The 14,921-nt window shown below is 41.1% G+C and overlaps 1 protein-coding gene across 4 annotated transcripts in view; it reads left to right on the top strand.

The window, feature by feature from the left end:
* Satb2 (SATB homeobox 2) overlaps positions 1–14,921 on the top strand; it is a 175,892-nt gene that overhangs the window by 77,425 nt on the left and 83,546 nt on the right. For all 4 annotated transcript variants that reach the window (XM_021652329.2, XM_060368375.1, XM_021652335.2 and 1 more), the window contains one exon: positions 6,731–6,833. In XM_021652329.2, the coding sequence (XP_021508004.1) occupies positions 6,731–6,833 (103 nt within the window). The remainder of the gene's footprint in view (positions 1–6,730; positions 6,834–14,921) is intronic.

Genomic DNA, 14,921 nt, shown 5'->3' with positions numbered 1-14,921 from the left:
ATGGCTCATCATAGGTTCTTATGGTGGCCAAGAGGGCTGACTCACAGTAGCTTTGTTAACTGTAAATTTGAAGGGAAGACTCGTAATTTACAAAGCCATGCATCTTCCAATGCTTTTGGTGTCTTGATAGAAGTTTAGGTCCTTGTGGTTAAATATCTGAAAGAATGTTAGTCTTTTAACCTTTTTAAGTCCGTAGGTAACTAGTATTGAGTACATGCTATAGGACCATCACCCATCTGTTTACAACTTTTGTCACCCCACACAGTGTCTGTGACCCCTGAACAATAATTCTCCATTTTTCTATCTCATTAGGTACCGGTAACGTCTCATTTCTCTCTACGAGTTTGTGTACTCTACGTCCTCACACGAGTGGGGCTAGGGAGAAGATAGTGCAAGGCCACCATTCCACAACACTGCATGGATTTTACACACAAAAGAATACCTGCAAAATAATCTTTCCCTTTACTGTGCTGAAAGTGTCTTGTGCTTATTGTATTCACCGACACACCAAGAAGCAGCCTGCAAACCCCAAAAGTGACCACATTGTCACTTGCTACCTGCCCCTTGTGTTTGCAGAGTCCATAGGGAAGCCAGGAGACACCATCTCCTTCCCACGGGATATTCTCACTCATACAGCATCTGTCATTCGCTGGTTTTGAAATATTCTTTCACAGCAGGTGTATTATATGTCTGCATCCAAGCAACTGTAAGAATCACACTACACAAATCAATCCCACCATGCCAATAGGAGTGTGGCAAAAGTTATCCAATCATTTTATCTTTAATTTTTGAGGAAAGAGAGGTGCTTGGGCCTCTGTCTTCCTGAGTGTTCTGTGCAAACAGATATATCTTATTTCCTGTAGTTAGTTTGCCTTTGTTTTGAGACAAGATTTCACTGTGTAGTTCTGGCTGCCCTGGAATATGTGGTGATCTTCCCATCTTTATCTCTTGAGTGTTGGGATTAAAGATGGGTACCACGCACCAGCCTCCTATTAACTCTTAGACTGTAGGTTCCTTCCATTTCTGCAATTCTAAAGTCTTTGACTGACTCATGAAGGACTAGACGTCATCACTTACATGTTCATTTTGTTTTGGAGGCAAAGTCTTACTCTGTTGCCTTGACTGGCATGGAAATTGCTATGTATAGATTGGGCTAACCTTGAACATATAGAGTTGTCTGGCCTATGAGTTCTAAGTGCTGGGTTATAGGTGTGCGCCACCATACCCATCCTTTTTTTTTTTTTTGTACATGAAATTCATGTATCTCAGGCTGTCCTCAGCCTTGCTATGTAACAGAGGCCAGCCGTCACTTCCCAATCATCTTTACCCACATTTCCTATGTTGGGGCTTTATAAGTGTACCATCACATCTACTGCCACTCATGTTTTTGTTTGTTTGTTTGTTTTTTGTCACCTTATTTCTTATTTTGTCTGCAAAACATCTGAAGCATTCGCATTGAGCTGTGTTAGTTGATGGAGGCAATAGGGAATACTTCCTTCTTTTTATTAGTCAGCTTCTCCTCTTAAGAAACCACCAGGGTCAGCGAGAGCATTTAGTGGCCACTAAGCCTGCGGTCCTTAGTTAGATCCCGGGACCCATACAATGGAAGGAGAGAACTGGATCCCAGAAGTGCTGCTCTAACCTCCACACTCTAACATCTAAGTGTTGTGTGTGCCTCCTCGCAAGCTAAGTAAAGAAATACAAATGTAATTAAAAATAAAATAAAGTCAAAGAAAGTATGTGTGGGAGGCCGGGAGGGTGGCACGTGAGCATGAGATCACACAGGCCCACAGTTGGAGTAACTTGGTGGCACTTACCAGTATATCTAACTTTGGTCAATTGAGATTTCTCATCTTGAGTCTCTAAGCCCTCAGTTTGGAAATTGAGCCACACTTATAATCAGGTGTGACATCTGTTGCCTGGGCTAGTTTTTTTTTTTTTTTTTTAAAGTGAGTTTAAAATTTATCTCAGAAATTTAAAAGCGGATGTATTTTTAGACATGGCAATCTAGCTAAAATAAGTATAGTTGGTCATGTGTCTCTTAACGATGGGGCTTCATCTTGAGAAACGAGTCTTCAGATGATTTCATCATCATCGTGTGAACATACAGAGCGTGTATGGCACAATCTAGATGGCGAGTTCAATCACTCAGTGTGGCCTTCGGATGCAATCAAGAGACGTAGGACGCGAGAGGTGTACAAAGGTGCTACAGCTCTAGCATGGCATGTGGCTCTCCAGTGAACTTCTGTAGGTAGGAGAGCATACTCCAGAACTAGGAACAAAGAACAATGTACCAGTGCCAGAGTCGTCTGTGCTCACTGTCAAGCATTGCATATTAATCCATATGTGTGTGCTATAGTTTTCCACAACCGGCAGCGTAGTACAGTTGTTTACCAGAGTATGATTGCAAAAACATGGCGGGAATGTGTTTTGTTACAGTGCTGTGTCACCGGGAGATAGGTGGTTTTTCGCTCTGTCATATCTTTCAGGACCACTGTAGTCTGTGTTGTCTCTCACCCTTCCACAGCACGTCACTGCGCTGAATACTGTATTTTGTCCTCTTGCAGTTTGGCGTAGAGTGATTTCAAGACAGCTAGTTGACTTTGGAGGAACTAAAACAATTCTAGTATATTTAGATTCTCCAAATACCTTCTTATGTACTTATTTTTAATTTTTCTGAGACGGGGTCTCACTGTGTGGCTGTGGGTCTCCCAGAGCTTAGTATGTTGACCAGGCTGGCCTCTAGCTCACAGATACCTGCCTACCTCTGCTGGGACTAAAGCTGTGTGCTACTGTGCTCAGCATAGCACCTTATATAACTCATTTATCTTTTAAAAATCAGGACTGGGAAAATATCTCAGTGTGCAAAAGTACTTGCCGTACAAGCATGAGGTCCCATGCTTGGGGAAAAGTCCCCTTTCCCCCAAACCTATTTAAAGCCAAGCATGATAGCACACACCTGTACTCCCAGTGTTCCTAGCATCCATCTCTCTTTCATTAAAAAAAAAAAAAAAAAAGAAAACACTTTCCAATACTGGTAGCAAACGGTGTACTGTAGAAGGATCGAGCAGCAAAGTACGTGCTGCGTAAGGCTGAGCTGACTAGAAAGCAGCACACTTGAATTTTATCCCCAGCCACAGTTTTTATGCTTAACATTTTTACAGTTCGTCATGAAGAATTCTGAAAAAAAGTTCAAGTGTTTCCGAGTTGGGAAGGCATAGCGCTATTCAGAAAGTAGGTGTGTCTGCCACCACCGTCTGTGTAGTACGTAAACCACAGGCTATGTACGTAACTGCAGGCCATGTTGAAATAAAGTCTGCGTGGAGGCAGTTTCAGGCCTGTGTCAAGGGTACCCTCAGCTCATCTTTCTCATGACCCGCTACCAAGACAAGTGAGGCAGGCTCTGTGGACGGACGCAAAGCTGTTTTCATATAAGCCCCCCCCCCCGCCCCCAAACAGTTCATTTTCCGAGTTAGAAATATCAGTACACACATCTCCCAGGTCATTTTTTTAATCCATGTCCAGTGTCACTTGCATTCTGGATTGAAAACATTGACCTCTTCCCCATTTGCCAAAAGGATATGGGGATCCTAAGACCCCAACTGTGTGGCTGTCCTGGAATGACTAGACAACAAAAAAGATAATGAGTTTTAAAATCACACACAGTTAAAAAAAAAAAAAAAGCAGTAAGAAGAATGAGTTGTATGCTGTCAGAGTGGAAGGTGGGAAGGGTTTTCATCAATATTTGTCCCGTTCTGAACTTCACTGTCTCGTCTGGTTTAAGGCGCTACTGACAGGCTGTGGGAATATCATTATCTTGGTGGTAGACCTCTTGCCTGACATATGCAAGGCTGTGTGTTGGATCCCCAGTGTCATAGAAAGGAAAAGGGTGTTAACTGATTAGAAGGTGCACCCCTGTGCTTGTGATATTAAATTGCCCTAAACGGCCTTAGAGTGAGGCGTGTGTGGTGCATGCCCATCCTCTGTGTCTCAAGTCCTCTCGAAAAGAGGACTGTGTGCCTGTGTTAGCCCCTCGAAGCTTTGCCTGTCACTAGCTATGTTTGGAATTTCCAACATACCACCACTGGTGAGGTGACATAACCTTTGCTGCATGCACTGTTTCCAAAATGTACCCATGTTTTTAAGTTCTCATGACGTGTGTAACAACTTAGCTATAAAACTAACGAGAGGACACTATACAGAGAGTTAATATGAATAACTGTATCACAAAATCAGTGAAGTCTTTCTGGTAGTTCAAAGTTCTCATTAGCCAGGGAGTGTCCATTTTTTGTTTTTGTTTTTGTTTTTTGTTTTTTTTTTTTTCTACCTAATTCTTTTGCTTAGTTCATAGTTGAAATCCATTCTGTGTTCTGTAGCAGTGGAGACTAGAAACTCTTTTTTTATAAGAATCTGGGGAAGAGAGTTTCATTGAGGCAGGTGCCGTGCCTCCTTTTTTTTTAAAGCAGTTGCGTGAAATTTAAGCCCTGGTGATAGAGCCGGTAGAGGACACCTTCTTCCTGCCTCCCCACAGAGGCTCACGATGGCCTTGTGCAGTGCCGGGGAATGGGTAGCTGGAGCAGTGTACAGGGAAAGGCTAAGAGAGTGACGGAGTGAGGGGTTGTCTGGGACCAGAGTGGGGTGGGTTGCGGCCTCACCTTCTGGGCCAGGAGGAGTTAAAGGGCAGCTCTAGAAAGTCCTTGGAAGCTTTCTAGACTTGCCTGTGAGAGGAAGTCTGACATTGACTCCTGCTGCGGTTGTCTATCCAGTGCCTTCCCAGAAGACAACATTCATAGCAAGATATAAAGATGGCAAGCATGTTTGCGAGTTCACACCCCAGTGTGGCTGTGGCAGGCAGCTTTTATTAGGTAGCTTTCATGTTAGAATTTCTATTATTATGACATTTCAGTTTGGCATTTCAGAATTTCATCCCTGTCCCTTCATGTGTTAAATTGCAATGACTCAGATATCCCACATCAGAACTATGTGAGACACGAAGAAGAAGGGGGAAGGGGGAGGACCGGAGATGGCAGCTTGTCACTTTCCTCAAGGTCCCACTGTCTAGGAAGAACAAATTGATCTCAGTCCAGAGAGGGAGCTAGTGGAGCCTAGTGCTGCACAGCTTTATTTGGTTACAGAGCAGGCCAGGCCAAGGGAGAGTCTCTAGGGCAGCAGGCAAGGCTTTGTAAGTCTGATGTGCTGATGGGTTTTTGTTGTTGTTGTTGTTCAGGTCCTGAGAGCATAGAGCTTTCTCTGCCATCTTCCCTTAGAGGGAAAGGAATGTCATTTAGAGAAAGCCGTCTGCTCTGTGGAAAAGGCCGTATAGGTTTCTTTAACTTGAGTAAGGGATTCCTTCCTCCAGGTGTGCGTCATTATGGAAAAAAAGGAAGCAAGCCTGAGGCAGATGTGGGTCTATCTACTGACGTGTGACCGTTCCTACTAAGTAGCTTACTTCAATTCATTGTCATCCTCTGTCTCTCCCACTTTGTAGAAATGTCATCAGAGGGTCTAACATTTCCTGAGGTCTTCCATGTCTGGGGATGACTTTTTGTTGTTTTCTGAGACAGGGTTTCTTTGTGTAACCTTACTGTCCTGGACTCGATTTGTAGACCAGGCTGACCCTTAACTCATGGAGATCCACCTGCCTCTGCCTCCATGAGTGCTGGAATTACAGGCATGCGCCACCATGCCCATCTGCCTTTTTTCTTTCTTTCTTTCTTTCTTTCTTTCTTTCTTTCTTTCTTTCTTTCTTTCTTTCTTTCTTTCTTTTTTTTTTTTTTTTTTTGGCATATGAGGCTGAAAGGCACGATCTCAGACATTATGTGGTGCATGTTCATGCCCATTTATTTGCTGTTACACAACACATGCAGAAATCAAATCTCCATATGAAATGGCCATCTATAATGTCACAGTCTGTTCAGGTGCGAGCGGGCATCTGCTGAGAGTTTTGGCCCAGGCATACCATATCATTGGGAAACGTCTCTCTGCAGGACACTGAAGTCAAGATGTGCAACTCATATTTAAAATCCCCAGTGCTGAATCAGTCCATTCTCCCTCGCTTTTGTTCTAGCCCCAGAACAAACAAATCTGAGGCGAGGGAGGGAGGAAGAGCAGGAACAGCCTTGAGTGTGAGCACTCGGGAAGTTTTAACTTTAATTCATTTTTGGTTAAAACACAGTTGAAGTGTTAGGTTTGGTTTCCCCTGCTCGAAAATAGCACCGTTAAGTTTCTCATTTGGTGAATTTTCACACAAGTGATAATCACACGTTTCTATAAATTATATTAATTTAACTTATTTCCCTAAACGTTGTTCTGCAGTGTGTAGCACGGATGTTCTCAGATTCTTGGCTGTGTAAGCTTGTTGCAGTTGGAAGAGGAACAGAGACATCTGAAAAGCATTATCTGGATTGTGGATGCTGGAGCATCTGATGTCACCTTGTGCTCTGGCTTAGCAGCCTGGCCGTCCCTTGCTCTGTCTTTAATCGGCATGAGCAGCTCCCTTCATCTTGGACAGCACTCTAGATTGGCGTTTGTTATGATATGAGTGTACTTTGGGGATAGTGAACTCAGGTCGTCCCGCTTGTTGTTAAATCATGGAGTTCACAGGGGAGTCATAGCTTTATGTTGACAAGACAAAGCAAACCCGTGTGGGCTGCGCTGTGTCTCTTCTTGTCTCTAAAAAGGGATATTTGTGTTTGTGAAACCTATTAACTCATCTTTCCCTTCTTTTCAGAGTATGATTTCATCCATTGTAAATAGCACATATTATGCCAATGTGTCAGCAACCAAGTGCCAGGAGTTTGGGAGATGGTATAAAAAGTATAAGAAGATTAAAGGTAATCCCAGCTTTTTGTTTGTTTGTCTTTAAAGCCTATCTGTAAAGTCTTAGGTCAAAGTGTTATGTTGTTAGTTCTTTGACATAGACCTTAAATATAGATACTCTTTATTACATATATGTACATGCGTAAGTAATTTTGAAGGTAAGATTCTTAACATTCTGTCATAAAATTCAACCCTTAGTTTAGTAAGAACTATAAATAAGATAGTATTTAGACTACAAGAACAAGTCTTAGTGTTTTTTTTTTTTTCCCAGTGACCCTATAAAGGCCAAAATCCATTAGGATAGAAATATAAAAGTTTTATTCTGTGTTACATAACACTTAGGATTTGACTACTGATTAACAAATTGGAATGACTGCCAAAGCATCAGGAAAGCTTTGGTTGGAAATAGAATTTTGATGTGTTTATTTAGAAACAAATCCTGTGGAGTGTAACCAGCAGGTTTCTGTGGTTTGGCAGATTTGAACTCAGATCTGGTGTTCGACTTACTAAGTATATGAATTTGGTCAAATTATTCAAATTAGTTAACTTCAAATAGATTCAGTATCTTCATCTAAAAATTAGAAATAAAAGTATCTAGCTCAATGGTTCTCAACCTTCCTAATGTTGCCCCCAACCATAAAATTATTTTTTGTTGCTACCTCATAACTGTGATTTTGCTACTGTTATGAATCATAATGTGCGTGTTTGATATGTAGGATATCTGGTCGACCCACAGGTTGAGACCCACTGATCTAGACCCTTTAGTAGCTGTATGGATTAAATAAGATAATACTGACACAGAATTAGTTTTGAATAATAGCTGAGATACACTAACAGTAGTGGTGGTAGAAGGAGGAGGACCAGAAGTAACTCGGTACATAAGAAATTATGTGTAGCCTTGAAAACACAATTCTTTTACATAATGAATAACATGCTATTTAGACCATCCAGCCCTTTAAATATACCAGCATTATTTTACCTTTGCAAACATGTTCATGTAAAAGTCCTTTTATTCTCTCAGTTCAGACAATGTGATTAGTCTTTGACAAGATTTGGGATAATTTTTGTGTGTGTGTGTCAGTGACATTGTTTTTTGAGGGCCACTCCAGTCTATAGTTTGCAAGATTGTGACACTGTCCATCAGGCATTATTGTAGGTGTTCATGGACTTGCTGGCAGCTCACTGGCCCCGCTGGAGAGTCATGTGATGATCTGAAGGGTAGGTAGACTTGAGGGCTGAATTGTGCTTTATTACTTGCAGGCTTCCTGGGGGAGACAGGGTATGTATCAAAGCAATACTTCTGGCTATTGAGTGTCTGAGAGCTTCTTTACAAGACTGCCCTTGAGCAAACAAGCTTTCTGATGCGTCGGCCACACAATCCAGATCAAGAAAAAGGGAGAGAAGTTTATGCTAAATACGTGACTTAAAGGAAAAATGTTGAGCTATCCAGAAGTTAAGTGGACTGCAAACTAAATTAAGATCAATTTCTTTTCAACATATTCTCAAACATTTTTGAGCCCTTTTGATTCTGGCTTAGGTATTTGTTTTTAAATATTAGTACTCATGCCTGCATAGGAGAAGATGAATAGCTCATTATTTGGTATGATTGTATGGTTCAGAAAGCTTTCTTTTCTCTAAGTGTTGCCTCCAACTTTTTCTTTTTAAAACTGCACTGTTAAAGTGCTTGAAATGTGAACGTATCGTCTTTGACTAAAAAAAAATAAAAAATAAAAAGAACCATGCAGTTTCAAGGTCTTTTGTTAGATCATATTCATCTGCTGCTGTAAGGAAAGGAAGAGAGTGTGTTCTTTTATTTGCTAGATTTATGCTAGCCTCTGGAAGCCTGGGAACTTTTCAGTCTAGTGATTTTACAGTCACCACTGTAGTGTGTACGTGTGCATGTGTGTACATGAGTGTGTGTGTGGGTGTGCTTGAGTCGTCTGCTCTTTCAGAGGTTCAATTCTTTAAGCTGTTTTTCTTTGTCAAGATAATAAATGCACAGTTAAATCTTTAAGTGCCACAACAGCAGCCCGAGGCCTTGACTTTATTCAGTAGGTCAAGGATCCACACCTGAAGAGGCTGTCAGACACCGCGTGCACATGTTTTTCAAAAAGCTGGTTATTGCTGTTGGAAAGTGTGTGTGTGTATCTGTGTGTGTGTCAGTAGGAGGAGAAAAGGGAAGGTTAAGGTATGTGTGAAGTAAACACAAGCTGCCATAAAACAGTTCAAGTGGTGTTGATTCATCAGCCCAGGGAGTGGGAAGAAAAACAAAGAAAGCATGACAGGTAGAATAGCGTACAGAAAGCAAGCAACCAGAGAAGTGCATTTTATCAACTTTCTACCCTCTGGAAAGAGGAAGGGTTGGGCCTAGTAGGGTTCTTTTCATTTGATACGGGCTTCTTGCTAAGGATATATACTGCAGGGACTTTCTGTCTAGAGCCATTTCTCACGAAAGGGTCATGCCTTGGTTTCTCACATTTGCCTGTGCCCATCCTTTTTTCAAAGTGAAGTAATGGTGTTCAAGTCTGGACGTCCATAGCAGCCAGAGTGGACTGGTACGTCAGCGTCCTTCTGAGAAGGCTGGAGTCTGAGAGGCACATTCCCCCCCCTGCCATCTCACCAGGTTTCCAGTGTGCGTCTGCCGCACTTAGGCTAGCTGCAGAAGGAAATCTGCAGAAGGAAATCTGATGTCCTAAACAAGATGCAGGCTACATCATTAAATATGTTTCCTATTATCTGCTAATGTCTGTTTTAATAAAACAGTGGGAACTAAATGGTTGCTTCTTAATCAAAACCATGATTTCCTAAACATAAGCTATGTGATTCTGTTACAAATTGCCACATCTTGATCTCCCAGGTCAATTCTTTTTTCTATTCTCATAGAAATAAATAAACAGTAAAATAATTATATACTCTAAACATCAAAGCAAAATAGGACTCAAACCTGGCAAAAATAAGAGTCTACTGGAAGGATAAAAAAAAGATCAGATTGCAAGTTCTATAGTTAATGCTTAAATAAATATGAGAAAAATGAACAATCAATAATTTGATATCATTAAAAACAGATGTTAAAAACTATATACAATGGAATTGTCTACATTTTGAGGTAAACATTTTAATGTGCATTTTTTGAATTTGTTGTTGTTATATCTAAACTATTTACACTTACTCTTTAAAAAGTCCTAAATTGGTTTGGCTTAGTCTGTTGACTTTATTTTCCCCAGTGATCACAGAAGGCCTTGCTCTGTTTATGTTTTTCCTTTAATTTCGAAGACAATCAAGGTTGACAGGGACATATTTGAGTTAGCATTACCGTTACTTTAGGAGAGACCCGGAGACGGTTTGTATCTTCCAGTTCCCCAGACTTTCTGCTCCTGAGGAACATGGGTGGTGGTTGTTCCACTACTCCATGCCCCCTTTTAAACCTTGCCATGCAGTTCACCCTGTCATTTGCGTCTGAGCTAGAGTTCAGCAACACGCCACTCCTCCGTGTGAAGAACACATTGTACTTTTATCCGAAAGGAAAGAGAACAGCCATTCAATGTTGAGGGGTTTATTAGTGTGGGCACAGAGGCAATCGCAGCCGCTGAGACACATTCATGTCACTGTAGAATCATTTTCAAGGTTTGGGGCTTCACTCCATGTATGTCGCTTTCATAGTTGTCTTGTAAAACTTAGCTTTTAATCCAACTGTTATTTTTTTTATAAAAACTCCAGATATAAACTTATCCCATAATTTTTCTTTTAAGGGAACCACGTAGTGATTGCGTTTGCAGTACTACCACCAATTTCATTCTCACGTCCTCACAGGGTTATCAGGGACAGAGAGGAAGGGGTCCAACAAAGGCACTCACATCGGCTTTGAATGGATTCTTGATTAGAAGATTCACATAAATTTATATCTAAAATATTTTTACTAAAATCAAAATGAATTGTGTTTACTGGAATTCTTCTCAAGTACTTAATATTTCTCAAGAACTGAAGGGTCATTTAAAGTTCATACAAATGCTGGTGGCTATTACAAAATTATTTATGTCATAGAATAATACCACCAGAATGAATGGACCAAACCAAACCCTATATTTTGGTTAGGGTTGAAAATCATCCCCATCACTTTCCTCTTCTTAATCATTGCTCAAAACACTCTGATTGCTAGTTTTCTTAATTTTATTTGTTTATTTGAGCCTATTTTGAAAAAAAAATAATATTACAAAGCTGGGAGAAAAGAGGACTTAAAAAAAAAAAGCCAGTGTTACTTCCTTGAGTCTGGTTTATTCTAGTAATCAGTATTTTATCTGACCCTGTCTAATCTACTCTTGCAAGATCAAAGGTCCAGGCCAGCATTCAGATAGTAAACAAAGCTCATGAAGGCTTGCAGTAAACACAAAGATTAGATGTTGAATGAAAATTAAACTCCTTGAACTAGTCCTCTGTACTAAAGTGGGTAAGTGGGTTGTGATTAAAAGAAATAAGTAATTATGATCATTATAGCCGAAATGATATAATGTTACCACATTTAAAGCACCTCTTGTACCCAAAAATGATTGTGTCATTTACAAAGTGGTGCCTCAGAGCTGAATGGAGAAATCAGTGTCTCCTGACCTGGTTCTTCTGGCAGCCCTTGCTTCGCCACGGTGGTGTCGGTGGTCAGGACAATGCCTTTAATCAGCTCTCTGTCCTGCTGCCTCTGCTGCTGTTTAGCTCTGATGAGGTGAAGGGGACTTAGTTTTGTCTACCTGATTCTCCTGAGTTATGGAAAGAATTTGCTTTCACCTTCAGGTCTGAATGAAGGTACCTTGCAAGGAAGCCGATATTATCCCTTTATGAAAGTAATGTCAACACCAAGTCCTTTGAATTTTATATAAATATTGGATTCAGGAGAATAGAAACAGAATTTTTGCAACCAACCATTTCCACCTTGCTGGTTTTTAGGCTTTCTGAAGAGCCTTGTACATTTTTTCCTATTGCCATCACTGCTGTCACCTTGGGCTGCTTGACGGTCCAATCAGATGTGTATTGAGAGTGTCAACCAGCAGAAAAATGGTGTGTGAGGGGTGCTTTTGAGGGCTTGGCCCACATAAGTTAATTCCTTCCTTGGTTCTCTGGAAGCTCATTTTAGCTATGCTGGCAGCTGCTTATTTTTGGCCTGGATGTTTTTATTCATGAGTGTTTAAAGAACTATAAATAATTGCTCTTAATAATTGTTCCTAATAACATAATTGATAGAGTAAAAGAAACAAGCTTATCTGATATTTAATTCCAATTAAAATGTAATTTTAAAAAGATAGGTTTCTCTTTCTTTTTTTTTATTTTATTATTTTTTTTTTATCAGTTACATTTTATTAACTCTGTATCCCAGCCGTGTCCCGATCCCTCATTTCCTCCCAGTCCCTCCCAGGTTTCTCTTTCTTTAGCTATCAATTTTCTATCCATCTATCCATCCATCCACCCATCCATCCATCATTTGTCTCTCCCAGATAATTATAATCTGAAAGAAGACTAAGTCCACGGTTTCTAAGCAACTGTAATATATACAAAGCAGATAATAGAATAGCATGTATTTTAACATTTGAAAATAAGTTTGAGCATCTCCCTTACATACCAGCAAGGATTCTAGTGGTAGGACTATTGCAGGGATCATTACATAGGCCTTCTGTGCCAAAAAGGAAGCATTGCAGCCATAACTAGATAAATGATGTGGTCAAACAAATATTCAATGAATGCTTGTCTCAGACCCTCTGCAGTGGTGATGTCCATGAGCAACATCCTAACACGTAAGATGCGGTTTCTATTTCCGTGTTTGTTTTGCCCTCAGCCTCGCAGTGGAAATATCTCTTGATGTATGTCTGGGATTGTATTGTAGTATTAGGAGCTAATGCAGTGGTGAGAAAGAGAAATGTCCCACAATTCACCTGCTGGGTCACAGTCTTCTTTTGCAGGAAGCAGAAGTGGGGTGGGGTTAGGGTGGAACACGGGAGTTAGAAGAAGCAGGGTTTTGCAGGGAGGAGAAGGAAGACCTTCTTAGGCACCTGTGTGTGGTGAGGACATGTGAAGTGGTGTAGAGGAGCATGGCACATTTACAGTTTTGGTCCTTATGTATAGAATGGCAGTCCATTTGTCAAGCACCATCATGCAACAGTTTCCCAGAATGGCTAGGGACTTTGGTCATCATTTCAGCTTGCTGTTGGTATACCAAAAACCCAAGATAATGAGCTTCTAAAGAGAAGCTTCCGTCTTGGCTCATGGTTTTGTGGGTTTCCATTCAAGATCGCTTAGACTCCACCACTTTGGGGAATTGAGCCGTCAATACTCGTGTGTTTGAGGGCACTTGAGACCCAAAGCAAGACAGTCAGTGAACAAGAAGGAAGGGTGTAGCTGGAGTGGGGCTGGGATAGTGTCAGGCCCTGGTAATGACAGAATTTGGGGGACCATTTGTATGGGTGGCATTTGTTTTGTAACTGTGCGCGTATGGCTGGGAAAATAGAGCTCACATCTTATGGGGCTTTGGAAGCCCAGATGCAACATTTTGAGGACCACTAAAGATTTTTTTTCAGAAAAAATATAATAACCATAGATTTAAAAATATTCCTCCAGAGATCTGGGCATAGAGGTTCTGCAGGTATGTACACGGTGGAAACAAGGTGACTGTGAGGAGGAAGCAGTATCCACCTACCTTGGAATAACAGGAGAATACTGACTCTAGAATAATATGTGAAGGTGGAGAGGGCCATGAAACCTGGCCTTCGCATGACAGTGGTGAGAAGGACAGGAAGCCACCACATGAATGGCAGAGAGTCAGTGAAGCCTGGTGAGAGTCGATGGCAATCTGGGAAAAAGAAAGAGGAGTTCAGTCAGGAGCTAAGCTTTTGAACTTAGAGGCTCGTGGTGGTTTTGACAGAAATAGGAAATCCTGACTGGACAGCAAGTTGTTGATACAAAAGTTAATAAGAATTAGGTAAGGAGCTAGAAATATCAGTGGGCCCTTCAAGATGAAGGGCCAGTGAACTAAGAGCAGAGCAATAATAGAGAATAGTGGGGACATTTTTGGACTTGATAGCTCAAATAGAACCAAAGGAGCCTCTTCCTCTTCCTCTTCCTCTTCTTTCTCCCTTTTCTTCTTCTGTCTCGTCCTCCTCTTCTTCAGTAATTTTTTATCTTTTGAAATAAAAATATTACATTTCCCTTTTCCCTTTCCTCTCTCTAACCCCTCCAATGAAGCCACTCTTGTTCTTTCTCATGTAACTTTTATGTTACATGCGTGTGTGACACATGCACCACCCCTGCTCAGTCTGTGTAATGTTACTTGTATGTGTGTGGTTTCAGAGCTGAGCAGTTGGTAGCGGATAATCAGTTTGGGGCTTCTTTTCTAAGGGAGACTATTTCTTCTGCTCTCACTGCCTTAACTGCCTTAGCTCTTTCTTTGTTCCTTAGCTGCCTATAGTTCTTTGTCTAGAGTTGGTGTTGTCCATGTTCAGCTATTGTTAAGGCAGCCATGTTGGTAAGATTTCATGGGGTGTAGCTTCCCTCACAGTTTTACATCGGATTTCCCATTCCTCTGGATTTTAAAGTCTTCCTACCCCTGCTTCTTGACGTCCCCTGAGCCTTAGGTGCAGGAGTTGTGTTGTTAGATGTATCAGTTGGAGTTGCCCCACCTGGTCACTTTTTCTCTGTATTTTGGTCAGCTTTTGGCTTTCTATAATGATACCTGTTTATTGCAAAGAAAAGTTTTCTTTTATGAGGGGCAAGATCTATACTGTCTGTGGCTACCAGGATGATTTATGTTAAGAATTATGCTGGTTTAGTAAAGTGGCAGTTATAGGTTTTCCAGCCTCACTAGCCCTAGATAGTTGTATAGGTTCCCAGTAATGGACATGTTTTTGTGCTTAGTGAGCAGACCTTAACTCCAATTAGAGAGCTGTTGGTTACCACCAAGATATGTGTGTCAGTGTTGTGCCCTTAAGGGTTAATGTGCTGTCCTAGTCATTGTTATGGATCATAGCTATCATAGCTGGGAAGGACTATGGCTTGCTTCCCTCGCTTGGAAGCTTGTGTGGCACCTTCCAGTACCATGAAAGCTAGTCCTCAGAGAGAAAGCTTTCAGG

The sequence above is a fragment of the Meriones unguiculatus genome, chromosome 15 (assembly GCF_030254825.1).
Source record: "Meriones unguiculatus strain TT.TT164.6M chromosome 15, Bangor_MerUng_6.1, whole genome shotgun sequence".
NCBI classification, from domain to species: domain Eukaryota; kingdom Metazoa; phylum Chordata; class Mammalia; order Rodentia; family Muridae; genus Meriones; species Meriones unguiculatus.
This window is presented reverse-complemented; position numbering and strand designations above follow the sequence as displayed.